The sequence below is a fragment of the Myotis myotis genome, unplaced genomic scaffold (assembly GCF_014108235.1).
Source record: "Myotis myotis isolate mMyoMyo1 unplaced genomic scaffold, mMyoMyo1.p scaffold_m19_p_18, whole genome shotgun sequence".
In the NCBI taxonomy this organism is placed as follows: domain Eukaryota; kingdom Metazoa; phylum Chordata; class Mammalia; order Chiroptera; family Vespertilionidae; genus Myotis; species Myotis myotis.
The window spans coordinates 9,356,708-9,381,385 of NW_023416322.1; the positions used below are offsets into that span (position 1 = coordinate 9,356,708).

Genomic DNA, 24,678 nt, shown 5'->3' on the forward strand with positions numbered 1-24,678 from the left:
TCGGAGCCAGGGATTATTCAAATATTACGGCTTTAATATTAGGCTTCACCCATCAGTGCCTGAGTTTGAGATTGAGAAACTAACTTGAGGACAAAGATAAAGGGGCAGGGGGGGAGGGGAGGAGCCATAGTGAGTGAGCTGATGACTCACTGTCCCTTCTTTGAACTTCTGAACTTCAGGAATAACAAGATGGAACAGGGGAAAAAGCACACTGCCCCACTGCAGACCAGATGTTTCATGAAAGGCAAGAAATTCAGGGAACTTAAAAGCCTGTATATGTTCAAAGGGTAAAAGCAATAAATATAATTTTCATGATCAAGTTGTTAAGTGCATCAAAAAAGGACACTAGGAAATGAAACTTGACTGCACTTTACCAGCAGAGCTAGCATCCTAAATCTGATCATTTTATTCTCTTGCTTAATTAAAAACTTCACTAACTCTACATTGCTCCTGGATCAAGTCTAAACTTACAATGGCACAGAATAATCTTCATAACAGGATCCCAAACTTCCCTGGTAGCTTTATCTTCTAATGAATTCTCATTACATGTCTTAGAAGGTATAGAAGGCCACTTATAATTTACCAAATAAGCCAGATACTTCTAAATATGGTCTATTTCTTTACACCATTTTCTCTGCCCAGGACTTCCATCCCAGCTGGCAAACCCCTAACGGTGCTTCAGAGCCTGGCTCAAGTATCATTTTTTCTGTGTACTTTTCTCAACTCCCACTCTCTCCTACTACTCAGAATGAGTGTTCTTTCATCTGTGGAGTCATTGAACTTTAAGAATGCCTTTGATAAATCACTTAACCCTATGCGTTAAGTAGAAGTTCTATTCTCTCCCCAATACCATGAAGGCAAGCAGGAGCCTGTCACTGTGAAATTTTTAGTACACCACAGGAGCATAATACAGGTTTGTTGAATCGAATCAAATATTAGAAGAGAACCAAAGCCTCAATGGATTTTCTAGGCCTAGGAATTTGCTAAATTCACACATGTGATTTTGCTTCGGTCTTTGGACCAGAGTGTGTAATTTGCTTTTATTAAAAAATAGGGTCATGAATATATTTCTCTAGATAAAACATTATGAACCCATTTTCAGCTTAGACTTGGCTTTCCCATAGCTCAGTTTGCCAAAAAGTAGCTGTGTAATTCGAAATATTTTCCTGCTGGAGTGGAATTGCATTTGGGGCTTGCTTCAATCAGTGCTTGTCTCGCTTTTGCTCTTCAAAGAGCCCCCCAGTCAACCAGGCTTGAGCAGAAGGAAACCAGATGAACTCTGTTGAATTTAAATTTTCTACATCCTCTACTTTAGCATTAAAGTTTTCTTCTCTAATTGAACAGATTAACTGAAGCAGTATATGTAATATAGTATCAATTTATACATTTTTTATTTATCCACTATGCTACCTTATTTCAGAAAGTCTTTGAAAGCTTAAAGAAAAAATCCCAAATCAAAAAACAAACTGTTCCACTCAACCCTTCGGTTCTTTTGGTGACCCTGTCAGTGCTGATGGTCAGTCTGAAAGACTTTTGGAAAAGTTTCTCAGGTACTGGTAACAGCATTTCCTATCTTGGTTTACAGTCAATGACTGTCAGAGTCCACAGGCCACTCTTCCCCTATGACCCAGTGTGAGTTCGCTCAATCTTGAAATCAGTCACTGAGGCCCTCACATAACACGGCAGTTGTTATCTGGCTAAGTAAAACTATATAGTTGATGATCGTCTGAAGTGGCTCAGGGGCGACAGTATGAAAATGAAGAGCGGATCTGCCTGAGTTTGAATCTGGCCATACCTCTGACCAGGTTAAGTGGCCCTGGGCGAACTACTTCACCTCTCCAGGCCTCACCTGCCTTTATCAGTAACAAAGGAGAAACAAAGGCACCTACCTCCTATGGAATAAGAGGAATAAGTGGATTAAATGTGTAAAGCGTTTACAACAGTGTCTGGCACACAGTAAGCACTCAAAACATGTTAGCGACTATATTCCTTTAATATTTAATATTTTTAGGTAAGAAAAGTAGGTACAATAAAAAATTAAAGAAAGGCTGATCATTTTTAGGACAGTAGTTTATTTACAAAACCGCAACTCAGTCTGTTTTGGTATCATTATTGACAAAACACCTACAGTTGAGATACTAGTTGAGATTATACACTGATTTTAGCTATACATAAAACCAGAATCTAACACTATCCCAGTTTCCTACTTCTGCGTGGCTCCAAATGTAGCTTGCAAAAGAACAAACTCTCTTTATAATGCACAAGGGCTTAAACAAACCACTTCTTTAGATTTTGTTTTTGTTTTTCTATTTAAGGGTTGGGACTGAGATTACTCATATTTAAAATTTGCTATTTATAGAGAAAGCCCTAGAGAATGAGGTAACTTAAAGACAGAGGTTTGGTTTATCTGGCTTTCATAATACAGTATCCATATGACTTTAGAAGAAGGCAAATAAATAATATTGGTACACAGTATATATATTGATAATTTTCTGACAAATTCATTTATCTAACATCATGCTGAGGAATCAAGAGGATTTCTCCATACATTTAAAAGTGTGTTATATTTGTTGATTCACGAAGTCTTGTTCCATATTAAAGTAGTTGTCACCAAAATAACATATGATAACTAGTACCCATGGAAACCTATCAGCTTGTTTTTTTAAAATTCTCTGTTAAGGTTTATTTCCAAGTTGAGCATCACATATGTATACATGGTTATACGTGTGGATTTATGCATGGATATATGCACAGTTGATATATGTGTGGGTACTAATGCCCCTTATTCAGGAATGTAAAATAATATACCTGGTATCTAGTTGTAAGAAAAACTTCCCCAGATTGGGAGGTAGCAGAGTGGCACATGAAAAAAGTCTCTTATGTGAAGTTAAGAATACACCTATACTAGGCTAATGAATGGAGAGAGGAAGAAAAAGAAGTAGAAGTAGAAGAAAAGAACTACATTGGCTCAAATTAAACAGGTAATTAATTTAAGACAGCAAATAAATAAATCAACAAATGCCCCATTTTGGTTTTCTAAAAAAAGAAATCACTGGAAAATCCTTACTAACAATTTAAAGTTGATCCATTAATATACATTTTAAATAGTAAAAAGTCTAAATATTATATCTATCATAAGTCTATTCTCCTATTCATCTAATACACTCCTCTGCTGAGATATCTAACATGTCTTCATCTGCACTCTCTTCTATCTCTGGCAAGTTGCCCCAAAGTAGGAAGTTAACACCTGAAAAGAAAAGGTCACAAAGTTATTTGGTGCTCATTACTGTTATAACTCAGAACATGATATATGAAACCTTTATGTTAACATTGTTATATTAAACCATAGTGTTAGCAGTAAAGAGAAAAAGCATTGAAAGAATGTACCACAAATAAAATTATCTAATATAATTCATCTAGGACATACATATTCTTCAACCGTTTTAAGCAAGGGCTTGAATTCTAAAATCTTAGGACTCAAAAGGATCTTACGAATCCATTTACTCAAAGCTTGCCTCCAGCTACATTATGCCATAATAACTCTACAGTGATACTTTTCAAATCTATTTTAATGAATGGAGATCTCACAAGATCCTTTTAGATTAAGTATCTCTTTGGAGGGAAAAGACTTGAATAAGTCACTCATCTCTTCAACAAGCATGGAAATAGCTGGTGCCTTTTTTTCTGATTAAAAAAAGCAAGGTTTTGGAGCCAGTTACAATATGAACAATAATTCTTGATATACGTGGATTTTAGTCTAGAGGTTGTCAAGGTAGAATTGTCAACTTTAGAACTAGATTGTAGCTGTCACTACAATAAAAAAAATTACCTAAAACCTCTCATCGTGAAAGGTCAGTCAGCTTTCATATTGAAGAATCCAGCATTTGTATATAATATAAGATCACATATATGGTAGAGGATAATGAGATGGTTTATTCTGGGCATGTACTATATTATACCTTGAAAGCACTAAATTGGAAAAAAAACTGACCTTTAGAAAAGCCAATGAAGTCTTACAAGAAAGTAAATCTCGAGCTGTCCAGTTGGCAGTGTGGGCACAAGCGACTCAGCAAGTCTGGATACCTACTCCACACATACCAAGATTGTGGCCACTTGGTGGAATGGAATGAGCCAGGATTTGGAGATTTGGTTTGAACTCAGTTTCCACTCCTTATCAGTACACCATGGATGTTTTTACTACTTTTACTACAAATGCATGCAACCAGACTATATATATTGTTGTTTTGTGTATTTAAAATTTTACAATATGGTATTATATGTATCTTTTCTAATTTTATTTTTTCTTTCAATTCTCACCTGAGGATACGTTTATTGATTTTAGGAAGAGAGAAACATTGATCGGTTGCCTCCCGTGCATGCCCTGACCAGGAATCCAACCCTGAACTTAGGTATGTACCCTGACGGGGAATTGAACCTGCACCTTTTTTGGTGTGTGGGACCATGCTCCAACCAACTGAGCCACCAGCGAGGGCTCTAATTAGACATTATGTTTTCATTAGACATTATGTTTTTGAGATTACCTATACCCATATGTGCAGATTTAGCTCATTTTCTTTTATTTCTGTAGAGTATTCCATTGTGTGAATTAAAAAAAATTATATATATTGCAAATATGACCCATCGCCCATCCTTTCCTCTAACTGTCCATTTTGCACAGGTGCCTGAGGAGACATGTACAAGCATGTGCATTGTTGTATTGTTGAAACAACAGAAACAATCAACTATCTATCTTAGTTGAGATACTCGAATCTAATAAGGCAAGAAATTAGCATCTGTTTGATATATATAGATGCCTATCATATTGTTTTCTGTAATTTTCTGTCTGTTTAAATTGTTTATAATATACAACACCTTTTTCCCAAGAATGAATGGTTTTGCTTCTGGTCAGATGGCATTGAGAGCTGACAGGACAGTATGGAATCACTAGGTCAAATCTAATGGCCAATTAGAACCCATACAGGTCAATGGAGAGTTGAAGTGAATTTGCCTTTGGAGGCATTTACCCACCCCAGTGAAGGTGAACTGAGGTTTCCCAAGCTTCCCCAGGAACTTCTTAGGAAATCAGGTCTACCTGTGTAGGCTAGCCTAGAACATAGACTTCTTGGGGCCCTTTCAGTCTAAACATTCTAGAATTTTATAAAGCTTGAGTATGTACTCCTTTGAGGCTGCTGACTCAGGTGTTTCAAGGAGAGTTCCAACAGCCATGAGGAACCCTGTTGTATGCCAAGCATCTAGAAAATCCTGCTTTAAATCACAGTATTAGGGTTTCAAAGGAGAAGTCTAATATTCTTGGAGTTAATACACAGAGACACGAGTAGCTCAGCACAATTGGTTCAAAGAAGAAAAAATAAACTAAGTGATTGGATCTGTCAGAAGCAGCACCTTCCTTCCTCTGTTAAGAAGGGAGGAAGGAAACCCTGTGATACATGTGTTTCTCATGGATTAGATTCAATGCAAATGCAAGAATGCTGGGCTTTTATCTTTGAAAAATTGACCAATATTAAGAAGTAAATCAAAATTGAAAAATCTCCACCCTGTGTTTTAAATTCCATGAAGCAGAAAAAAATAATATCAAAGCAGAAACTTCCTTTAATGTGTCCACGAGCAACACAAATATGAAACTGGAAACCTAAATTAGAAGCCTGTATCTCACCTAGGGGAGTTCAGATAAGTCCTTGCTCAAAAATGGCCCTCTTAACATGCTAGAGTCTTAAATTAAGACCCCCACATGGTTGAGAGCCACAATTAAATGCCAGGTGATAAAAAAAAAAAAAAAAATCGGAGTCTCTAAAAACCCACCCATGATTGGAGGGTTTAAAGACCCTGATGACCTAGCTTTTACAATTTATGATCTTGTTTTTAGTCTGTGAAGGGAAATCATATTTTTAAAAAAGGAATATATTTTAAGTTCTGAAGAAGACTAAAATATACATTAAAAAATCCGAGTGTTAGTGCCAATTTGGATTGTCAAATTCTTTAAACTTGTTCCCACTAAAAATGTCCCACTAAATGTCAACTTGGTCTGTTGTATAAATAGGTATTAGACGTTGAAACCATGTCCTATAACAAAACTTGAATGGCTCTAGACAATATAAAATGTATTATGTAAATATCTTTTAAGAATTGGTTGCAGTATTTTCCTACTAAATAATTAGTATGACATATTGATATTAAATATTTCCTTTGACTAAAATTCCATCATAATTTATTAATATAGATGTCAAAATGTCCATTTTCATCTTAAAGCAACATCACCAAATAAATGTTATCTAGTCATCTTCCCTCCCAACTCCCCACGGCCTCAGCCTTCCCTCCATCCCTCCCTTCTTACACACACACACACACACACACTTGACTATCAAATATACAATATTGTTCTCTCTCTCCCTTCCTCTCTCTAATCTTGTCCTTGGATGAGGATTAAAAAAAAAAAGTTAATTTAAAAAGGCCAAGAGCCCTAGCTGGTTTGGCTCAGTGGATAGAGCGTCAGCCTGAGGACTGAAGAGTCCTGGGTTCAATTCTGGTCAAGGGCACATGCCCGGGTTGTGGGCTCAATCCCCAGTTGTGGGCTTGCAAGAGGCAATACCATAGCTATTGTAAAGATGAATGAGCTAATATTTTAATCATAGGACCTTTGCAATAGTAGGTTCCAGATTTATTGTCTAGTGATTTTCTTTTTTCAAAACACACACACACACACACACACACACACACACACACACACACACACGTACTTAGATGTATATAACATGTCTGTCTTTGTCTCCTTCTCATTCTTTAGGATTCAACTCTCCTTAGCCTCTCATGAGAAGTCTTCCCTACCATGCTATGAAAAATAACTCACATCGATGAGATTATGCATACTTGATAATATGTATCAATACAAGAATTTAAAGCAATTAAAATGCTAATTTAAGTCTGGCTGTGGTGGCTCAGTTGGTTGAGAATTGTCCTGTGCACCCAAAGGTTGCCAGTTTGATTCCAGATCAGGGCACCTCCAAAAGGCAACCAATTGTTTCCCTCTCACATCAATGATTCTCTCGTGCTCGCTCGCTCTCCCTTCCTCTCTCTAATCTTGTCCTCGGATGAGGATTTTAAAAAAAAAGTTAATTTAAAAAGGACAAGAGCCCTAGCTGGTTTGGATCAGTGGATAGAGCATCGGCCTGAGGACTGAAGAGTCCTGGGTTCAATTCTGGTCAAGGGCACATGCCCAGGTTGTGAGCTCAATCCCCAGTCATGGGCTTGCAAGAGGCAGCCGATCAATGATTCTCTCTCATCATTGATATTTCTATCTCTTTTTCTCTCTCCTTTTCTCTCTGAAAAAAAAGGGGGGGGCGGGCAAGAAATCCTGCTAAGTTTGAGGCTCTTAAATAAAATGATGAAAATAGAAATGGCAATGAATTTTGGCTACTAGTATCCATAAGTGTTTGGGATAATATGATTGACGTTTCAGTCTAGTAGATCCAATCCAGGTAAAGTCTCAGAGGGAGTCCTGAAATGATCTACTGGGAGTTTCACTCAGATGTTGATAGACAAATGTTATAGGAATGTTCCAGTCAATTGTTTCTTACCTGTAGAGTCTAGTCTGTTAATACCATAAACTGCCTGGCTGTGAAACATCCAGAAGTGCCCATTGTTACAGGAGAGAAGGCAGGAGCAACATGGAACAATCACATGATAACCCACAATGTTCCCACTAAAAAAGAAAGTAAATATTGTTAGAGGCTGTGTAACATCTGACCATGTAAGTATTTTTAATGTAAATAGATGACATAAAGACCTCACTTCCTCCTAACATCCTCCATTGCTGGGATCTTTGGGATGTGATTTATTCTAATAATGATGACAGTGCTTCTGTCAAGTGGCAAAATAGACTTTAAGTGAAATAATACTAACATTTTCTCCATTTCTTTGCTAGTATTATTTTATGCATTTTCCCTTGAGAAGCTAGCTTCCAGATGACATAAGGTTGTGATTTGCTCTGTAAAGAACTCCAAATTGATGTGCTGTGCACACAAAATATATTAAATAAACTCAGATCTGTGGGTAAAAGGTTTTTGCTATCCTCAGGACAGTGGCAAGTTGGGTTCTTACATGTTCTAGCTCCATGCCAGGACCTAAAAACTGTTTCAACAGATGGAGGAGTAGGAAGACAGCATGAGCCCCTGTAAACCAAACACAAGCTGGCTGCTCTAATTTTAGTCTCAGTGTTTTTGAGGGAATTCAGAAGTAAAGCAAATCTATAGCCTCTAGAGAAAGTTGCAAAAGTTTTCACTGTCTTCACGATTATGCATCTGATTATAAGTACCTTACTCTTCTACAGGGTTTGGTGTTTGTTGTTTTTTTTCCTACCTGGTTACTATTAAATAGATTGAATATACAGGGAATGTTTTAGTAGGCACTTAAAAAAATGACAACATGAACTGCTTACACCTTAAGGTGTAAAAAGTCTTATTATAGCTTGTTCTCATCCAGTGAGATATGAGAGTGAGTTATTTTTGAGGGCCTATTAAAAAATAGTATATAAGAGGTACCAGCCCACCTAAAATATATCTTCTAATCATAATCTGATTGAAAGGCAAACGAATGAAAACAAAAGTTGTTCTTGGACTAGGACTGGTTGTTATTTGTAAAACTATTCTTGTGGCTTTCAGTACTGCCCTTATTCATTCATTCCACTAATGTTATTGAGCTTGTATTCTGTGTTAGGAATACAGGGTGGACAAGGTTTTTGTTCTTATGGAGCTAACGTTCGAGTAGGGACATCCCAGATCATTTTGCTCCCTTCTTAGAACCCCTTCAGTGGCTTCCCATTGGCCAAAAAGAAAAACAAATAAACTCCTTCATACCAAGGTCTAGATCTGCACTATCCAAATGTGGCTACTGAGCACTTAGAATGTGGCTAGCCTGAGGTGAAATGTGCTGGGAGTATAAAACAGACACCAGATTTGAAAGAATAAGAATAAAAAACAGAATGTAAAACATTTCATTCATAATGTTTTTATATTGGTTACATATTGAAATGATAGTGTTTTGCATATATTGAGTTAAATAAAATACATGATTAAAATTAATGTCACCTGTTTCTTTTTACTTTAAAAAAATGTGGTTACTGGAAAATTTTAAATTCCATATGCAACTTGCGTATTTCTATTGGACAGCGCTGCCCTAGATTATCTGTGTTTTGACTACATCTCTAATGTACTCATACTACTCTCCCCAGATGCTCACAAAGTCTCAGCCACGCTGCCATTATCCTTTTATTCCCGGAATGTCTAAAGCATCTTCTTACCTTGGGTCCTTTGCACTTGCTATTCCCTCTGCCTAGAACATTCTTTCTCTGTCTCCTTCTCATTCTTTAGGATTCAACTCTCCTTAGCCTCTCACGAGAAGTCTTTTAGAGTTTTAAGTTTATTCGAGATCAAATAGGGAGTAGGGGTAGAGCCAGGACGCAAACCTAATTTTTAGGACTAAATCTAGGTGTGTTCCCCGCCCCCCCCCCCCCCTTCCCCCCGCAAACTACTTGCCTTTTTCTAAAAATTAAAGCAGATATTTGTCAATGAACTTTGAGAAATTGTAAAATCATATACAAATTTAAAGTGCCACAGGCCCTTTAAAAAATAGCTCTTAGTAACAAATGGAAAATTTTAAATTCCATATGCAACTTGCAATGGCTCATTGCAAGGGTTATAACCAGTGCTCGATGCAGTCCACTGAACCTTTGTGTCTGCTTTGGTGTCAACATCCATCTCCCAAACCCAGGGCTATTTAGAATATTGTCATAGATACCATTTTAAACATGCGATGTCCTTCAGTTTACATTTGCAGATTTCAGTATAATAGCATCTTCCTATTAAGTCCACTGTGCTGAAGAGAGAAAAGTGTAGAGATAGTCAAATGTACCTTTTTTAAGTTGTTAGATGGATATAACATAAAATTTATTAATTAGCCATTTTTAGTGTATAGTTCAGAACTGTAAAGTATATTCACATTGTTGTACAACAAATCTCCAGATCCTTTTCATTTTATAAAATTAAAACTCTATGCCTATTAAACAATTCCCCATTTCCCTCTCCCCGCAGCCCCTGGCAATCATCATTCAACTTTCTGTTCCTATGAATTTGACTGCTTTAGATACCACATATAAGTAGAATCATACAGTATTTGTCTTTTTGAGACTGGCTTATTTTCACTTAGCATAATGTCCTCAAGGTCCATCCATATTGTAGTATGTGATAGGCTGGATAAGATTTCATTGTATGCATATACCTTACTTTGTTTATTCACTCAGCTATTGACAGGCATTTGGTTTTTTTGTGAATAATGCTGCTAAGAACATGGCTGTGCACATATCTCTTCTAGGTCCTGCACTGAATTTTGTTGGATATATACCCAGAAGTGGGATTGCTGATCATATGGTAATTCTATTTTCAATTTTTGAGGAACTGTTATGCTTTTCCATAGCAGAGGCCCTGTATTACATTAGCACCAACCATGCACAAGGGTTCCAATTTTTCCATGTCCTTGCTATCAAATGTACTTTTGATTGTGATTTAGTATGAATTTTATAGGCCCGAAGAGCTAAAAGTGAGTCTGAAATAGAACTATAGTATATTTTGTAAGAGTCAGTTAATATTTGTGAGCTCAACATAATATGACAAAACTTCCACTTAAAAACCTTATGTGCTCACTGATTTTCAAACATTAATCCATACTCTTATAATTCCTACAAACATAGACAATAGGAAAGATTCAACTCTATTCTAGACTCTTATCTAACCTCTAACAATGAACCTTCTTATGACTGTCTCATCACTTACCATAGCTATTGTAAAAATGAATGAGTTAATATTTTAATCATAGGACCTTTGCAATAGTAGGTTCCAGATTTATTGTCTAGTGATTTTTCTTTACACACACACACACACGTACTTAAATATTAACCCATTTATCTTTGCAATATGTAACGTTGTCATCAGGCACGACTACACTTGAACCAATTCAGGAAAATTTCACGACTTTCACTATATTAAATTTTTTTTCTTTTTTTTAAAAAAATATGTTTTTATTGATTTTAGAGAGGAAGGGAGAGGGAGAGAGAGAGATAGAAACATCAGTGATGAGAGAGAATCATTGATCGGCTGCCTCCTGCATGTTCCACACTGGAGATCGAGCCTGCAACCGGGCATGTGCCCTGACTGGGAATCGAACCATGGCCTCCTGGTTCATGGGTTCACACTCAACCACTGAGCCACGCCAGGCAGGCTGAAAAATGTTTTTAAGTTTCTATTATTATCATGAAATTCACTTTAAATTATTATAACTATTAGCCTGCCTCCTCTGGCTGTGTCCAAAGAATACTTACTTATTCACCCATATTATGGATAATCACTCTTTCACTTTAATGATAAAGATTCAATAAAGAGCTAAATCTTGAAAATCATTTAAGGGCTATGTTGACCATGTAGAGAGAAAGTACTTTTTAGAGCAAGAAAAAGGTATATTTGAGTCAAATAAAATGGTTATTTTTCCAAATAGGAAGCAAATTTGTAAGGGCTCTACCACACCCGAAAGTGGGTAGTGACTGAAAACAATTAAAGAGGATTGAATTACACAAGTGAATGCATGATATCCAAAATAGACTTTATGGGAAGACAAGGATTCTTTAAGGGTAAGTCTTTATTTCATCCCATACAAACCTAAGTCTCTCTCAGAAAAGGATATTTTTGAGAAAAGAGCACTGAATTATAAGGACAATGGAATAAGCATGCCAATCGCAAATAATGGTAGAAAACTATGAATTTTTGGGGGGCTGTAAAACGATGGATAAAAATGAAAAACTTGGCCTACCTGATTTGGCTCAGTGGATAGAGCGGCAGCCTGGGGACTAAAGGGTCCCGGGTTTGATTCCGGTCAAGGGCACATGCCTAGGCTGTGGGCTCAATCCCCAGTGGGGAGTGTGCAGGAGGAAGACGATCAATGATTTTTTCTCATCATTGATGTTTCAATCTCTCTCTTCCTCTCCCTTCCTCTCTGAAATCAATAAAAATATTAAAAAGAAAAACTTGACCTCTCCCACCGTACAAAAAAGCTTGCTTGAATTTCCTAGAGTCTCTAGGTCATGGCCTTGATCCAGTGAGAAGGATAGTTGGGCAGGGCTTAGGGCCAGGGATCCAGCTTCAGGGGTGTGGTCACATGACTAGGAGCATTACATCAGGACTGACCACTGCGGCTAAACCACAGACTTTGTCCAGACAGTCTGCCCATTTTAGTTATACGCCAAGGGGATCATCAGGCTGGTGGGAGTGGCTGGAACACCAACATGATAATCCCCTGGTTGACTCCGAGGTCCAAGCCCTAACATCTTCCCATTTAGTTAAAGGCTACCGTCCGCTGCCCGCCACCTGCAAATGACTTACTTGGTAGGAGGGATGTCTGTAGAGAAAAGGTCTATGTCAGTGTCGGCCAGCAAAACAGCCTTCATGCCCCGAGAGCTGAGCACTTGTTTACAGAATTTGCAAGACAGGATGGACACGCACCGGTCCTGGAAGCTACAGCTGCTGGTAGACATGGCGTCCCGGGCAAGGATGTGGCGTGGGATTTGAAAAAATGCAAGCAAAGAGCAAGACCCTTCCTAGGTGGATTCCCCTGGGGCTAAAAATAAAATGGCGAGGCCTCGAGCTTTCCTGAACCCTAAAATTGGGAAGGAGAATTAGTTCTTTTTTTTTTCCCCGGGGAGGGTAAAAGTAATATTTATTGAGCAGGAACAGGAGAGAGCAGCAGCAGTTTTGGCTTTATCCTTTGAACTTTCCGGGAAGGGGGAGAGGTTTGAAGTGGGCGGGGGAGGGGGGCAAGCTGCTAGGGGCCTCGGGAACTTGTCTGCCGTTTTCCCTTCCTCCCGTCTACAGGGATCCTCTCCTCTGGCTCCCCCTCCTCCAGCAATTCCCTCGCATGTAAAGCTTCTCCTCTCCCAAGCCCCTCCCCCCGAGAGCTCCAATTCCTATTTGTCGGGTCGCGGGCGGTCTCCCTACCCACGCCTCTTCCAGGAAATGCCCTCGGTTCCCAGGCTTCGGAAATGCCCTGAGCCCTGCCCACCGGAGGGTCCCTGCTTCTCCGCAGTCCTGCAGCGAACCTCCGCCGCTCGGCTCGTCCCAGCCGGCCCCCGGCTTCGCTTCTCCCGCGGCAGCCCCCAATCCTCAGCGTGCAGGCTCTCGCGTCCCCCTCGTGCCCCCGGTCCCCGCGGCCTTCCCTCCAGGCCTCTCCCGGAGCGGCCGCTCCAGAACGTGCGGTGGTGGAGGTGGTGGTGGGGCTCTCTTTGGGGGCTCAGTCGACTTTGGGATTCCCGGTCACCGAACACGTCGTTTTCTGCCTCCTCTTCCGATCGCTCTGCCTTTCCAAACCGGTTGTCAGTTTGAATTTCCATCGCCGCGCACCGATTGGGAGAACTAGAGCTCGCCCACGTCCTGCATTGGAAGGCTCGGAAGCCGCGGACGCGATCTTAGTGGCGAGGGGACCGTACGCCCCGCCCCAGTAACGGTGCCGACATCGATTCCGCTTTCTGGTTGGCCGAGCGTGGCTCCGCCGCCGGCCTCATTGGCGGGCTCCTGGAGGTTTGGGCGGGCCCACTCCGGCTCTAGTGGAAGAAGCCAGGACGCCCTTTGCGCTTCTGATTGGAAGACGTTCTACAGTCCACTCTGGTCTCTACTCTCTATTGGCTAAAATTCTCCCCAACGCCCCTCCTCTCCACCGGTCCAATTGGTCGTACCTTTTCTCAAGAATTCGTGTTTGGTTGCTGGTTCCAACTTAATCCCGCCCATTAATTCTACTTTAGGGTTCGTCCACAGTGGGAGGAGCTTACCCCGTGACTACGCCTCGGGAGTGCTAGTCACGCCTCCAAGCTTCGCCAGTCCCGCCTCCTCATTCCTGGCCTCTCGGGATCAGCTATTCCTATTGGCTACAGGCCCTATCGGTCGATAGAATGCGGGCGGTGATTGGCAAAAGGGGTGGGTCCTGCTTCCCGGCGGGGTCCTGCGGAGTTGGCGGAGGCTCCGGAGGGGACTAGGGGACCAATCTGCGTAGGAGCGGGTGGCGGGGACGAGAGGGCAGGAGAACTCTGAGTGGAAAGCGGACCCGGGGGCCTGGGACCCGTGGCGTCAGAGCCAGGTAAAGGCTCCTTCCCTCTCCCCTTCCTTCCTCCCGGCGGCGGGACCACAGCCCTGACTGCACAAACCCGGGTTGGGGCGGAAAGGAGAGGGCGCAGATGCTGCTTGCTGCATCGCTTTAGCGGTGCCGCCCGCAATCCCTCCACCCCCCTACCCCCCCGCGATCCTCTCCAAAACTCTGAGTGCAGCCCTGAGCTGTCCTCAGGACGGCATCTCTCCGCCCTTCACCGCACCGCACCGCTCGGGGCTGTGCCCGGGCTCACGCCGCCGCGCAGCCCGCACCCAGCCCCCTCCCCAAGCACTCTGCAGTCGGACCGCTTTGGGGCAGCCGTCCTTGGCAGCACCCGTCACCGTCCGCGGCCCCTCAACTCTGTCTCCAAGTCCTGCACCCAGAAGGGGTGTTCCGCCCTGCTTCCGGGGCCCTTCCCGGGTCCCAGCCCCCCGGCCCGCCCCAATGGCTCCTCTTCGCACTCGGGTTCCCAGACCCCAGAAGTGGGTCCCCCAAGTTGCTAACATCCCTGCGCTTCATGGAACATCGCGGGCCACGATAGACTCCGAATTCCCCCCTCACCTTTAAGGCAACCCTCCCCGTCCCCTCTCCCCGTCCTTCCTCCAAGCATGTGCGGCGGCTCTCGTTACCCTCGGCTCCCGTGCAGCCTCGGGACCCCACCTCTCCTCCCCTCCCGCTTCCTGCCCGCCGGAACTCCCTCGCCGCCTCTGCTCCCTCTTCCTCGCTCCGTGAGGCCCTTTCTCCGGGGCGCGGGCAGCGGGAGACGCCGGCGGGAGCCTCTTCCTCCCGGCACCGAGAGGGAAAGGGGCGGCCAAAGAGGTTGGATGGCCGCTGCGGCGCGCCGGGGAGCGCCCCCCGGCTCTGCGCTCCCGCCGGCTTCCCTCCTGCCTCCCGGCCCAGGGCAGAGGCGGGATCTCCTCGGGCACCTCCCGGAGCGAGTAGTTGGGTCTGCGATCGTCACTGACCCCTCTCCTCCTCCCCCCGCCCCCGCCCCCAGCCGGGATCTCTGGGCTTGGGTGACAAAAAATGTTGGCGATGGCATTTAGAGTCGCTCTCATCCCTGGCGTGGGGCAGGCAACGGCTGCCTTCCGCCCCCCTCCCCCCGCCTCCCGATTTTCCCGAGTCCGACCCTCGCCTCTAACCCGTTTCCTGCTTCTGCCGACCACATTGTTTTCCTGGATGTGTCCCTGTGTCCCTTGCCGAGCAGGCTTTTTCCTGCAGATCCACACCCCCCCCCCCCCAACCTTTTGCTGCCAAGGGAAGCTAGTAACCAAAAACAAAACAGCTGGGAGGAGGGGCGGCAGGGGAAGAAAAGTTGTGCCCGGGTGGCTTGTCCCTTCACGGCTTTGATCCCCTTTGATGTCCAGGGAGTTGCCCCGCTGGGGGTCAGGGGCCGCGTCGGAGGCTGGGCAGGGAGGGCTCCCTCCGGCTGGCCGCTGCCCAGCGCTGCTGGGGCTCCGGAGGCCGCCGAGGTGCCGCAGTCCCCGCCCGGAGCCCCGCGTTCCCGCCGCAGTCCCCACCCGGAGCCTGCGCAGGCGGCTGCTCCAAAGTGTTCTCTTGCAGCCTTAAAACAAAATCCGGAGGGAGCTTCCTTCCTCCCCACGTCGCCTGGCCGAGCTCTCCTGGCCGGGCGGCGTTGGTCGGAGATGAATGGGCCTGGGCCGGGCTGGGAGTGTCGCCCTCTACCCCACCCCCGCAGCGATTAGAATCTGCTCTGGAGCTGATCACCCCCTCCCCTGATCCCTGCATTTACAGGCAAGTGAACCGGAGCAAACGACTTCCGATCCAGTCCGTGCTGCTGCGGCTCCCGTTTGGGATTTGATTTGCAGCATCTTCGAGCCTGTGCAACAAAAAACCGCGAAGCACGCCCAGTCCTCCAACCGGCACCCCGATACGCACCCACTCCCTCCTGGGGACTCTGCTGGGCGCGTCCACACCCCCGCACCCCCCACACCATGTTGTGCGGATGGACTTGCACTCCCTGCCTGTGTCGTTGATGTCAGACCCCAGGCCAACCTCCGGGCGCTGCAGTTCTCCTGGCTAATGCTGAGCCTGCGGCTCGGGCTCTAGCACAGGAACCAGCCGCTGCCGCGCCCGGCCCCAGAGCCCACCGTCTGCATGTGCCCGCCGTAGCCGCCTGCCTAGCCCGCAGCCCGCGCTCCCCGGAGCGCTGGAGACCACCGCGGTGGGCCCCTTCTGCCTTCAGGAGACGCGGTCTTGGAGGTATTGATTTAGGTGGTTGGATTTTTCCCGTGGATCTATCAATTCACAATTCGAATTTGGAAGAAAGAAGGAAAACATGACGTCTCCGGCCAAATTCAAAAAGGATAAGGAGATCATAGCAGAGTACGATACTCAGGTCAAAGGTAAGGGCTTGGAAAAAATAACGTAATGCATATGCTGGGTGGGCCATTGAGGCATGGATTTCCACCCTGATTTGCAGGAGGTTCGTTTCTTTGGGTGGAGCAGGTGGGGGCAGGCTGACCCCAGAGGTGGTTTCATAGGTGGATCTGAGCCTCTGAGAGATGGGCAGTGCCAGGAGCTACAGGCTCAGGGAAGGGATTTTCAGGGTGGGCTTTAGGGTTTGTTCTTGTAGAGCTGGCCCTTTTTTTGTCAGCCCTTTCTCCCAAGCTGGAAAGGGTGGGGGGAGGGGCGGGAGGTTCTTGGAGAGAGAAAGGCGGCAATTTGCCTCTGGTTGTCTGGGTCAGGTTTCTTGAAGGACTACTGAAATCTGACAGGTGTTAGGGAATTTATTCCCGAGGATGGAGTTGAGGCCAGGCAGAGAAAGGCAACCTTGAGAATGTGTACCTTTTGGAGAGCCCTGAGAGAGGTGGTTTTTTTTCCTGATGTACTCTATCCAAACGTGACATTTGCTATATGGCATCAGACACACAGAGTCGGTAGCCACTTTGGATGCACCTTGTGCCTGCCTGGTCTCTGGTTGCCCTGCATTCAGCCAAAGATCAGAGGACAGAAAGAATAAGGTCACTCACACTCCGTCTCCGCCCTCGCCTAAACCTGAATGGAGTTGGGGTGTTAGGCTTGCCGGGTGGTGCTGATTCTGGAGGATAGGAAGACATAATTGTTTAATTTTCTGCATGGTCACCCTCTGCTCTGAAATACATGCTTTTAATGACCCACTTATCTGCAAAAATGTGAAGGGTAACGCGAAATGTGGATCTGAAGAAACCAAAGGACCTGTCTTCACATCTAGTGGACTTGGATTAGGAGAGGTGTGGTTGTGAATCAAAGCCCCTTTTCTTTTTGAAACCAGCAATTCCTCTAGGAGGGGTTTCCCCCTGATTAGGAGCCCCAGCATGTGTTGGTGCAAGGCCCTGTCCCTTCCTGGCCGGTGACTGGGAAGAGCCATGTGGCTCTAGCCCATTGAGACCTCCTCAGCTGGGGATGGGAGTGGTGGGTGGCCTTGAATGTTACACCACATGGTTGGAGCTCTGGGTTTTCCTTTGTTTCAGAGTACAGAGGGAGTGTCCCCGCCTTTCCCTGCACCAATTCAAGGAGACCTTTTCCTATCATAGAAGACTTGGAAAGGGCCATGTCTCCCCTCCAATGATTGCCTGGGGTGGGGTAGAGCGAAGAGTTTGAAATGGGCAGTTGTCTAATACCTTAGAAGGTTGAAGGTAGTTTGAAGTCCCCATTGTGCCTGTGGGATCTTCTTAATGTCATCAGCTTGGTCAATGCTGGAGGTACCCTGAGAGACCTTCTCTCCACTTGGCTACATATATTGGTGGGTTTATGACAGAAGATGGGGGAGTTGACTGATGGATAGCTTCAGTTGAATTGGGATTGGGAGAGGTGTGGTTGTGAATGATAATTGAGGTCTTGGCCTCTTGTCCCTGTTCATAACCCAAGCCTGTTTTTGTAAACAATAGGCCACAACCTCCATGTCCTGTTCAGATGCACTGCATTCTGCTTCTGGAATTCCCTCCCACCCCCCACCCTTCGCCCCTGCAGTTTTAACCAGATATGTCATTCTTTTTTTTACACATCCTATTCTTAACTGTTGCCATAGGGAGCGTGAATAACTTTGACTTTCCCAGATTTCTCTCCAGAAGCATGCCGTTTGACTAAGGTGTAAAATGATTTTACATGTTTATTTTTTGGAAGGTTCAGGGTTGATAGGTGTTAATAGAACTGTATCTGCTGATTCCTTAATGGTGAAGGATTTCTCACGAATGTCTCAAAATTAAACACTTTGTGTATATACAAACGTTGCTCCTTGAGATGATGTAATGAAGTTGGCTATTTGGGATTTCTCCTTCACCTTGCCACAGCAGGGGACTGCTTTGCTTTGCTCTGGTATTTTCTCATCGACACTATTCGTAGATTTTATAGGTGGCTGAGCATGATGTCTCATTCAGAGAAGGTGCCCAATAAATGCTTATGAAACTGATTTGAATGTTTTAGTCCCTCATTTTATAGCTGAGACGAGGATAGAAAAATTAAGAGGCTTGTCCAAGGTCATGCAGCTAGGCAGTGGCAGATTTGAAACCAGAAGCAGGTTACCAACTCCTACTTCTTTATTTTATTATATTCATATTTACTATGAAACATTATCTGACCACAGTAGGGTGTGTGTGTGAAATCTTAGGAAGTCAAAATTTGTCAGTGAATAATAGTAATAATATGATAATAATAGATTACATTTTGGGTGCTCAGTATATTCCAGCCTGTCACAAGTGCTCTATAAGAATTGTCTCATTTAATTCTCATATCAACTCTGGAGGTGGATATTATTTCATTCTCTATTTGTTGCACGAAGAAACAGGTTTAGCGAGGATAACAAGCTCCCCCACTCCCAAGGTCACCCAGCAGATTGACTCCATTCCTTTATTCATCACCTATTTATTGAGTTCCTTCCATGTGTTCTGGGAGTGGCCATGTAGCAGTCAACAAGCCAAAATCTCCTCCCATTTGGAGCTTGCATTCTAGAGCCCTTGTTCTCCATGGAAGAGCATCGATCTTGGAGACAAAGGACGTGGGTTCTGGGTTAGCTCCTCTCCCCCCATTAGCTAGAAGCCCTTATCAGAATATGACTTTCCTGGGACTCATAGCACTGCCAGCCTTACTTCTCTTAGAGATGCCAACATAATAAAGAAAATTGCTATTTTGGTGTGGTGGTTAAGATCACAAGTTTTTGAGTCTAAGGGATCCAGGTTAAATCTCAGTTCTGCCACTCGCTTGCCTTGCACCTTGGGCCAGTTGCATGACTTGCCTGAGCCTCAGTTTCCTAATTTGGAAAATAATGTGTATTTGCTAAGGTAGTTATTAGGATTCTATGAGATAGTACATAAAACTCATTTAGCACAGTATCAGGCACTTGTAAGTAAGTGCTTAGTAATAGCACAGTCTGCTTTCTGTTAGCTAACCTTTCCTCTTGTTGACCTGTTTGCCTATGCATTCCCAAAGGGCCTGCTGTTAAATGATAGGAATGAAACTTGAGTTCTCGTTAATTTCTCCCATAATGGCCAAATGTACCTTGGACCAGTTATTTAAACCCTCTAGACCAGCCATTTTCAACCTTTTTCATCTCATGGCACACATAACTAATTACTAAAATTCTGTGGCACACCAAAAATATACATATTCTTTTGCCAATCTGACAAAACGAAAAAAGTGTAATTTTCATTCATGCACACCGGATGGCTATTATTCTGTTGGCTGTTGTTATTTCTTAATTTGACAATCTAAGGGAAAAGAAGTCAGTGCCCCTGACTAAATAGTTAGGTATTGCTTGCTTTAAAAATTCTTGTGGCTCACCAGTGTGCTGCGGCACACCGGTTGAAAAATCGCTGTTCTAGACCTATAATACAAAGACGTACACTGTCTAATTGTTGGCTGCTGTTGGCTCTATGTATTTGACCACAGTCCTGGGTCCTGCTTTTCAATCAGAATGGTTTGAATCAAGTGAACTCTAAATGGACTTTTGGGACCCAGTCTATCTCACGATTTTGCCTCCCTTTAAACCACTTGCTTGCATGTCCCCTAAAGGACTTCTGAGGCTGCAGGCCTAGTCCTGTCCCATCTGCTTTTATGAGGGGCTTGCCTTCTCGGTCGGTCTGCCTCGTAGCCGCCTTCTTAAAAACCATCATTGTTTCTGGTTTGTGGGTGTTCGGATTCCTTTGAAAGTTCATGCCTCTCAATGTCTGACTTGAGAGCAATAATATTCTTGGTGCTTTTACGTGATTCTTTCCAGTCTACAAAGCTCTTTCACATACATGAATCTCTGCAAATTCCTGACAGCCCTGGTCAGATTCATGGTCATAACCCGAAGCCTTTTGGCCTCTAGCCTGTTAGCCTCTTTGGGGATTGGAGCAGTGGAAGGGGGTAAGGTGCATGGTTCCAGCGGCAATAATTTGGGTGGGTTCATATCACTGCATACAGTCCCAGCCATTGTCTTGTCTTTATTCAAGACCCTCATTCCTTTACCCCCTCCATACCTTGAGTTTTTACAGTCCCCAGAAAGGCTTGAGATTGACAGTTCATGCAAATATTCCAGGAGAAATAATCTGAAACGGAGTGGCACTGTGCTGAGCAGTCAAATTCTCTCTCTGCAGAACATTAGGGGTCTTGTCTTGTCTTTCTTTTTTTTTAATGTCTTAGAAGAACAGTGGGTGCGCACCGCACCATGGAGCTGAGAAGTGAAATTTTGTAATTTCCATCTGGAGCATTTTGATAGAAAAGCCTCAGGCCTTTGCCTGGAACAATTTAACTCTTTCAGGACCCTTTCGGAGCAGGGGATGAAATTTAAAACTAGACATATTGTGTGTGCACATGCATTTGGGAATGTGGATTGCTGGTATTTAAACAACTTGTTCCCTTGGGAGATCTGAGCGGTTCTTCACTCATGTCAGTGAAGGTCTTCTCCGAAGCTTCTTTCCTCCCAGCCCCCACTCCCCAAGGGAGCTTTAAATATAATCAGTTTGTGAAAAGCTATAGTAAAATATCTCATTGGAGTCCCCAAGCAGATGCTGTCATCTTCCTGTGAGCTGATTGAAGGCTCCTCTCCCCTTGCTTAGGGAAAATAGGAGTCTGCAGTCAGGTGAATTCCTGGAAGAAAATGAAGCTCTTGGAAAAATTCAAGTATTCTCTGTCTCGGCGTTGAAGGGCCCTGGAGGAAGGGGGTGGGCAAGGAGCTGGGGATGCTGTATGCTGTACAAGGAGCAGTGATTAGAAACAGTGTTCTGAGGAGTGCTCAGCTTTTCTAATGTCAGGCATTCCTTGGGAAATGAGGACTGAAATTTCTTCTGGAGAAGCCCATCACGTGGTTAGTTACGGCCAGTGACACACACCACCCAGGTGGAAAGCCTGGACAAGCCCTGATTGTTTCTCTGCTATGAAGTTTGCAGAGCCTGATCTGGCCCTGATAGGTAGCGTCCACACCCTTTCAAAATCAGTAGGTGCCCAGCCCCTGACTCATAAACTTCCACAGTTCGCTCCAGATGCACGTGGGCTGTCAGTGGCACCTGGAGGTTCTCTTTACAGAGACAGGTTTTCTTCATGGGAAAATGCTTCCTAAGGGCTTCATTAGGAAAATATTAGGTCATGTCGCAGGGAAAAAGTCAATATGTAGATTTCTACTCCTAATGAAATTCAAGTGAAAGTTTTAACCTGGTGTCAGCTTTTGAATTGGCCTTTTGGGGAATCTGGGAAACTCACCTCAGAAATTGTTTGTTTTAAATATAAATAATGAGAACACTTAAAAAGATTTTTTTAAATGACAAAAATAACACTTTACCGATTTTTACAATAATGTGTAGGAACTCTCATCTCTTTAATTGTAAAATACACAGCACATAAAATTTACCATCTTAACTATTCGTAAGTGTATAGTTCAGTGGCATGTAGTACATTCATGTTGTGCAGCCATCACTACCATCTACGCAGAGAACTCTTTTCATCTTGCAAAGTTGAAACTCTGTACCCATTAAACAATATCTATCTCTTCCCCAGCCCCCCCATCTCATGACTCAGTCTCTATTTGACTACTTTAGGTACATCCTATAAGTGGAAGGATATAGTATTTGTCCTTTTGTGATTGGCTAATTTCACTTACTATAATGTCTTCAAGGTTTATCCATGTAGCATTTGTCAGAACTACATTTTGTGTATTCATTCATCAGGAGACACTTGGGTTGCTCCCACCTTTTGGCAATTGCAAATAATACGGCTGTGAATGTGGGTATATCCCTATTTTTTAAAAATGTCCTTCACATCAAAGTTTTACCAGCTTTCATATACATTTTTATTTAATCACCTGTCATAAATTTTTTAGAGCTAAGATTTAATATATGCATTCATATTTTTATTTTATTAATATGTATTTATGTTCCTAATATGAGAATTATATATTAATAACAATTTTATATTGTTAACAATTACATGAATTACTGAACTTTTATTGTAATTTTAAAAGCCTTATTGAGGTTTAACTGACATAATAAACAGCAAAACAGCACTTTTTTTTTTTTTTGGTTGTTAATCCTCGCCAGAGGATATTTTTTCCATTGTTTTATTTTTAGAGAAAGTGGGAGGGAGGAAGGGGTGAGGGAGGGAGAGAGAGAGAGTCGATGTGAGAGAGACACATTGATTGGTTGCCTCCCTCCCGTCCCCCCCAGGATTGGGATAGAACCTGCAACCCTGTACATGCCCTTGACCCTTGACTGGGAATTGAACTCATGACCCTTCTGTGTATAGGCTGCTGCTTTAACCACTAACCAACACCAGCCAGGAAACAGCACATGTTTAAGAAATATATTTGATAAATTTTGACATGTTATATACACCCATGCAACCATTATAATCAAGATAAGTGAACCATATTGCCTGCTAAATAGAGACCAGCTTTTAAGCGTACATTAACTAGGTTCTCAATCTTGGCCTCAATTTTATCATTTTTACCATATTTCTCATTTTAAGAGGATTGGAGGCCTATCTGAACTATTTGCCATTCATTCAATGCATGTACATTTTGCTGTTTGTTTGTGGTTTACTATGTACTAGGCATTATACTAAATACTCTACATAGATTATTTCCTAATCCTATACCAACTCCAGGAGGAATTATTGCTATTACCCCATTTTGCTGATGAAGAAAGTGAGGTGTAGGAGATTTCAGTGACTTGCCCTAGGGCTGCAGTTGGTGAATGATAGAACCAGACAGAATTAGAACATCCTGTCACCAGAGTTCTAAGCGCTGTTTGTGGACTACCTCTGTCTCCCTGCCCAGCCCCACATCTCCTCCTACTGCAATCTCACCCTTCCGGGAAACCCAACTTTTCTTGGATGCCTTTCTTGGTCACTCTGACCAGAATGACCCTTCTTCTCAGGTTCCCTCACACAGCACTCTGACATTGCTCTTGTATTGCCTTCTATTTTAAATGTCTCTCAGTCTTCTCTTTTCTACTGCGCTTCTGGTCGGAATGCTTTGAGGTTGTGTAATGCCATGCAAAGAACGTAGGCTTTGGAACCAGCCCTCAGTTGAGTCTTGTCAACATCACCTTCTTTCTCTATGGCCTGGCTCAAGTCACTTAAATTTTCTTCTAGGCTTCCTCTTCTGTGACATAAACAAGACCTACTTTGCTGGTTTCTTGCAAACATGTGTAAAATGCTAGCTCATTTTAAATGGCAAATATTAAATGGCAAATATTTAAGTGGCAAATATTAAATGGTAAGTATGTAGTTCTTATTATGGGAGTTTCTTCAGATAGGAAACATGTCTATAACAGTATTGTAGCCTAAATGGTGGCTCTTAGTAAATATATAGTGTGTCCCAAGAAAATGTATACACACTTTGAATGATTATAAAGCCAGTGTTTATTAACATCCAGTTCATTTTCTTTCTTTTTTTGTGTGTTAATCCTCACCCAAGGATATTTTTCCATTGATCTTTTAGAGATAGTGGAAGAGAGAGGGAAAGACAGAGAGAAACATTAATGTGGGAGAAACACATGGACTGGTTGCCTCCTGCATGCACCCTGACCAGCCTGGGCTGGGGAGGAGCCTGCAACCAAGGTACATGCCCTTAACAGAACTGAATCTTGGACCCTTCGGTCCACAGGCCTTCACTCTATACACTGAGCCGAACCGGGTAGGGCAACATTCAGTTCATTTTCAAAATTTAAAAGAATCTGCAGAAATGAATACTTTTTTGTTAACACCTGTTTTCAAACTGATGGCTGTTCTGGTCCAGGAACTGCTGATAACTCGAGGCAATGGAATTGCAAACATCAAGGATCATTTCATTTGGTATTTGTGTGCCCTCGTCAATTGTTGCTGGTTTTGTATTGTAAACTTTATCTTTTATATATCCCCATAAAAAAGCCTAGTGGATAAATTTTCTTTGTTCAAAGCTTAGTCTGGCTTCCCCTGTTATTTCAAATCAGTTAAACCTGAAAAGGAGTGAAAAGTAAGTGAGTTATCAGCTATTAACGTGTGTATACATTTTAGGAGGACACAGGGTGTATA

The 24,678-nt window shown here is 43.2% G+C and overlaps 2 protein-coding genes across 19 annotated transcripts in view; one reads left to right on the top strand and one right to left on the bottom strand.

The window, feature by feature from the left end:
• Nucleotides 1-2,054: 2,054 nt before the first annotated feature.
• On the bottom strand, nucleotides 2,055-13,935 carry FAM72A (family with sequence similarity 72 member A). The gene is given in 3 exon segments (XM_036342906.1): nucleotides 2,055-3,247; nucleotides 9,811-9,888; nucleotides 12,441-13,935. Coding segments are annotated over 3 exon segments (285 nt in total). The 5' UTR covers nucleotides 12,593-13,935; the 3' UTR covers nucleotides 2,055-3,192.
• A 98-nt stretch (nucleotides 13,936-14,033) lies between these two features.
• SRGAP2 (SLIT-ROBO Rho GTPase activating protein 2) overlaps nucleotides 14,034-24,678 on the top strand; it is a 242,246-nt gene continuing 231,601 nt past the window's right edge. For 10 of the 18 annotated variants that reach the window (XR_004973235.1, XM_036342889.1, XM_036342893.1 and 7 more), the window contains exons 1-2: nucleotides 14,034-14,184; nucleotides 15,949-16,559. Coding sequence is in view for 15 of the 18 variants with exons in the window: in XM_036342889.1 (XP_036198782.1) it covers nucleotides 16,493-16,559 (67 nt within the window). In the remaining 3 variants the exon portion in view is untranslated. The remainder of the gene's footprint in view (nucleotides 14,185-15,948; nucleotides 16,560-24,678) is intronic. The other 8 variants (XR_004973236.1, XR_004973237.1, XM_036342898.1 and 5 more) reach the window with 1 other exon arrangement.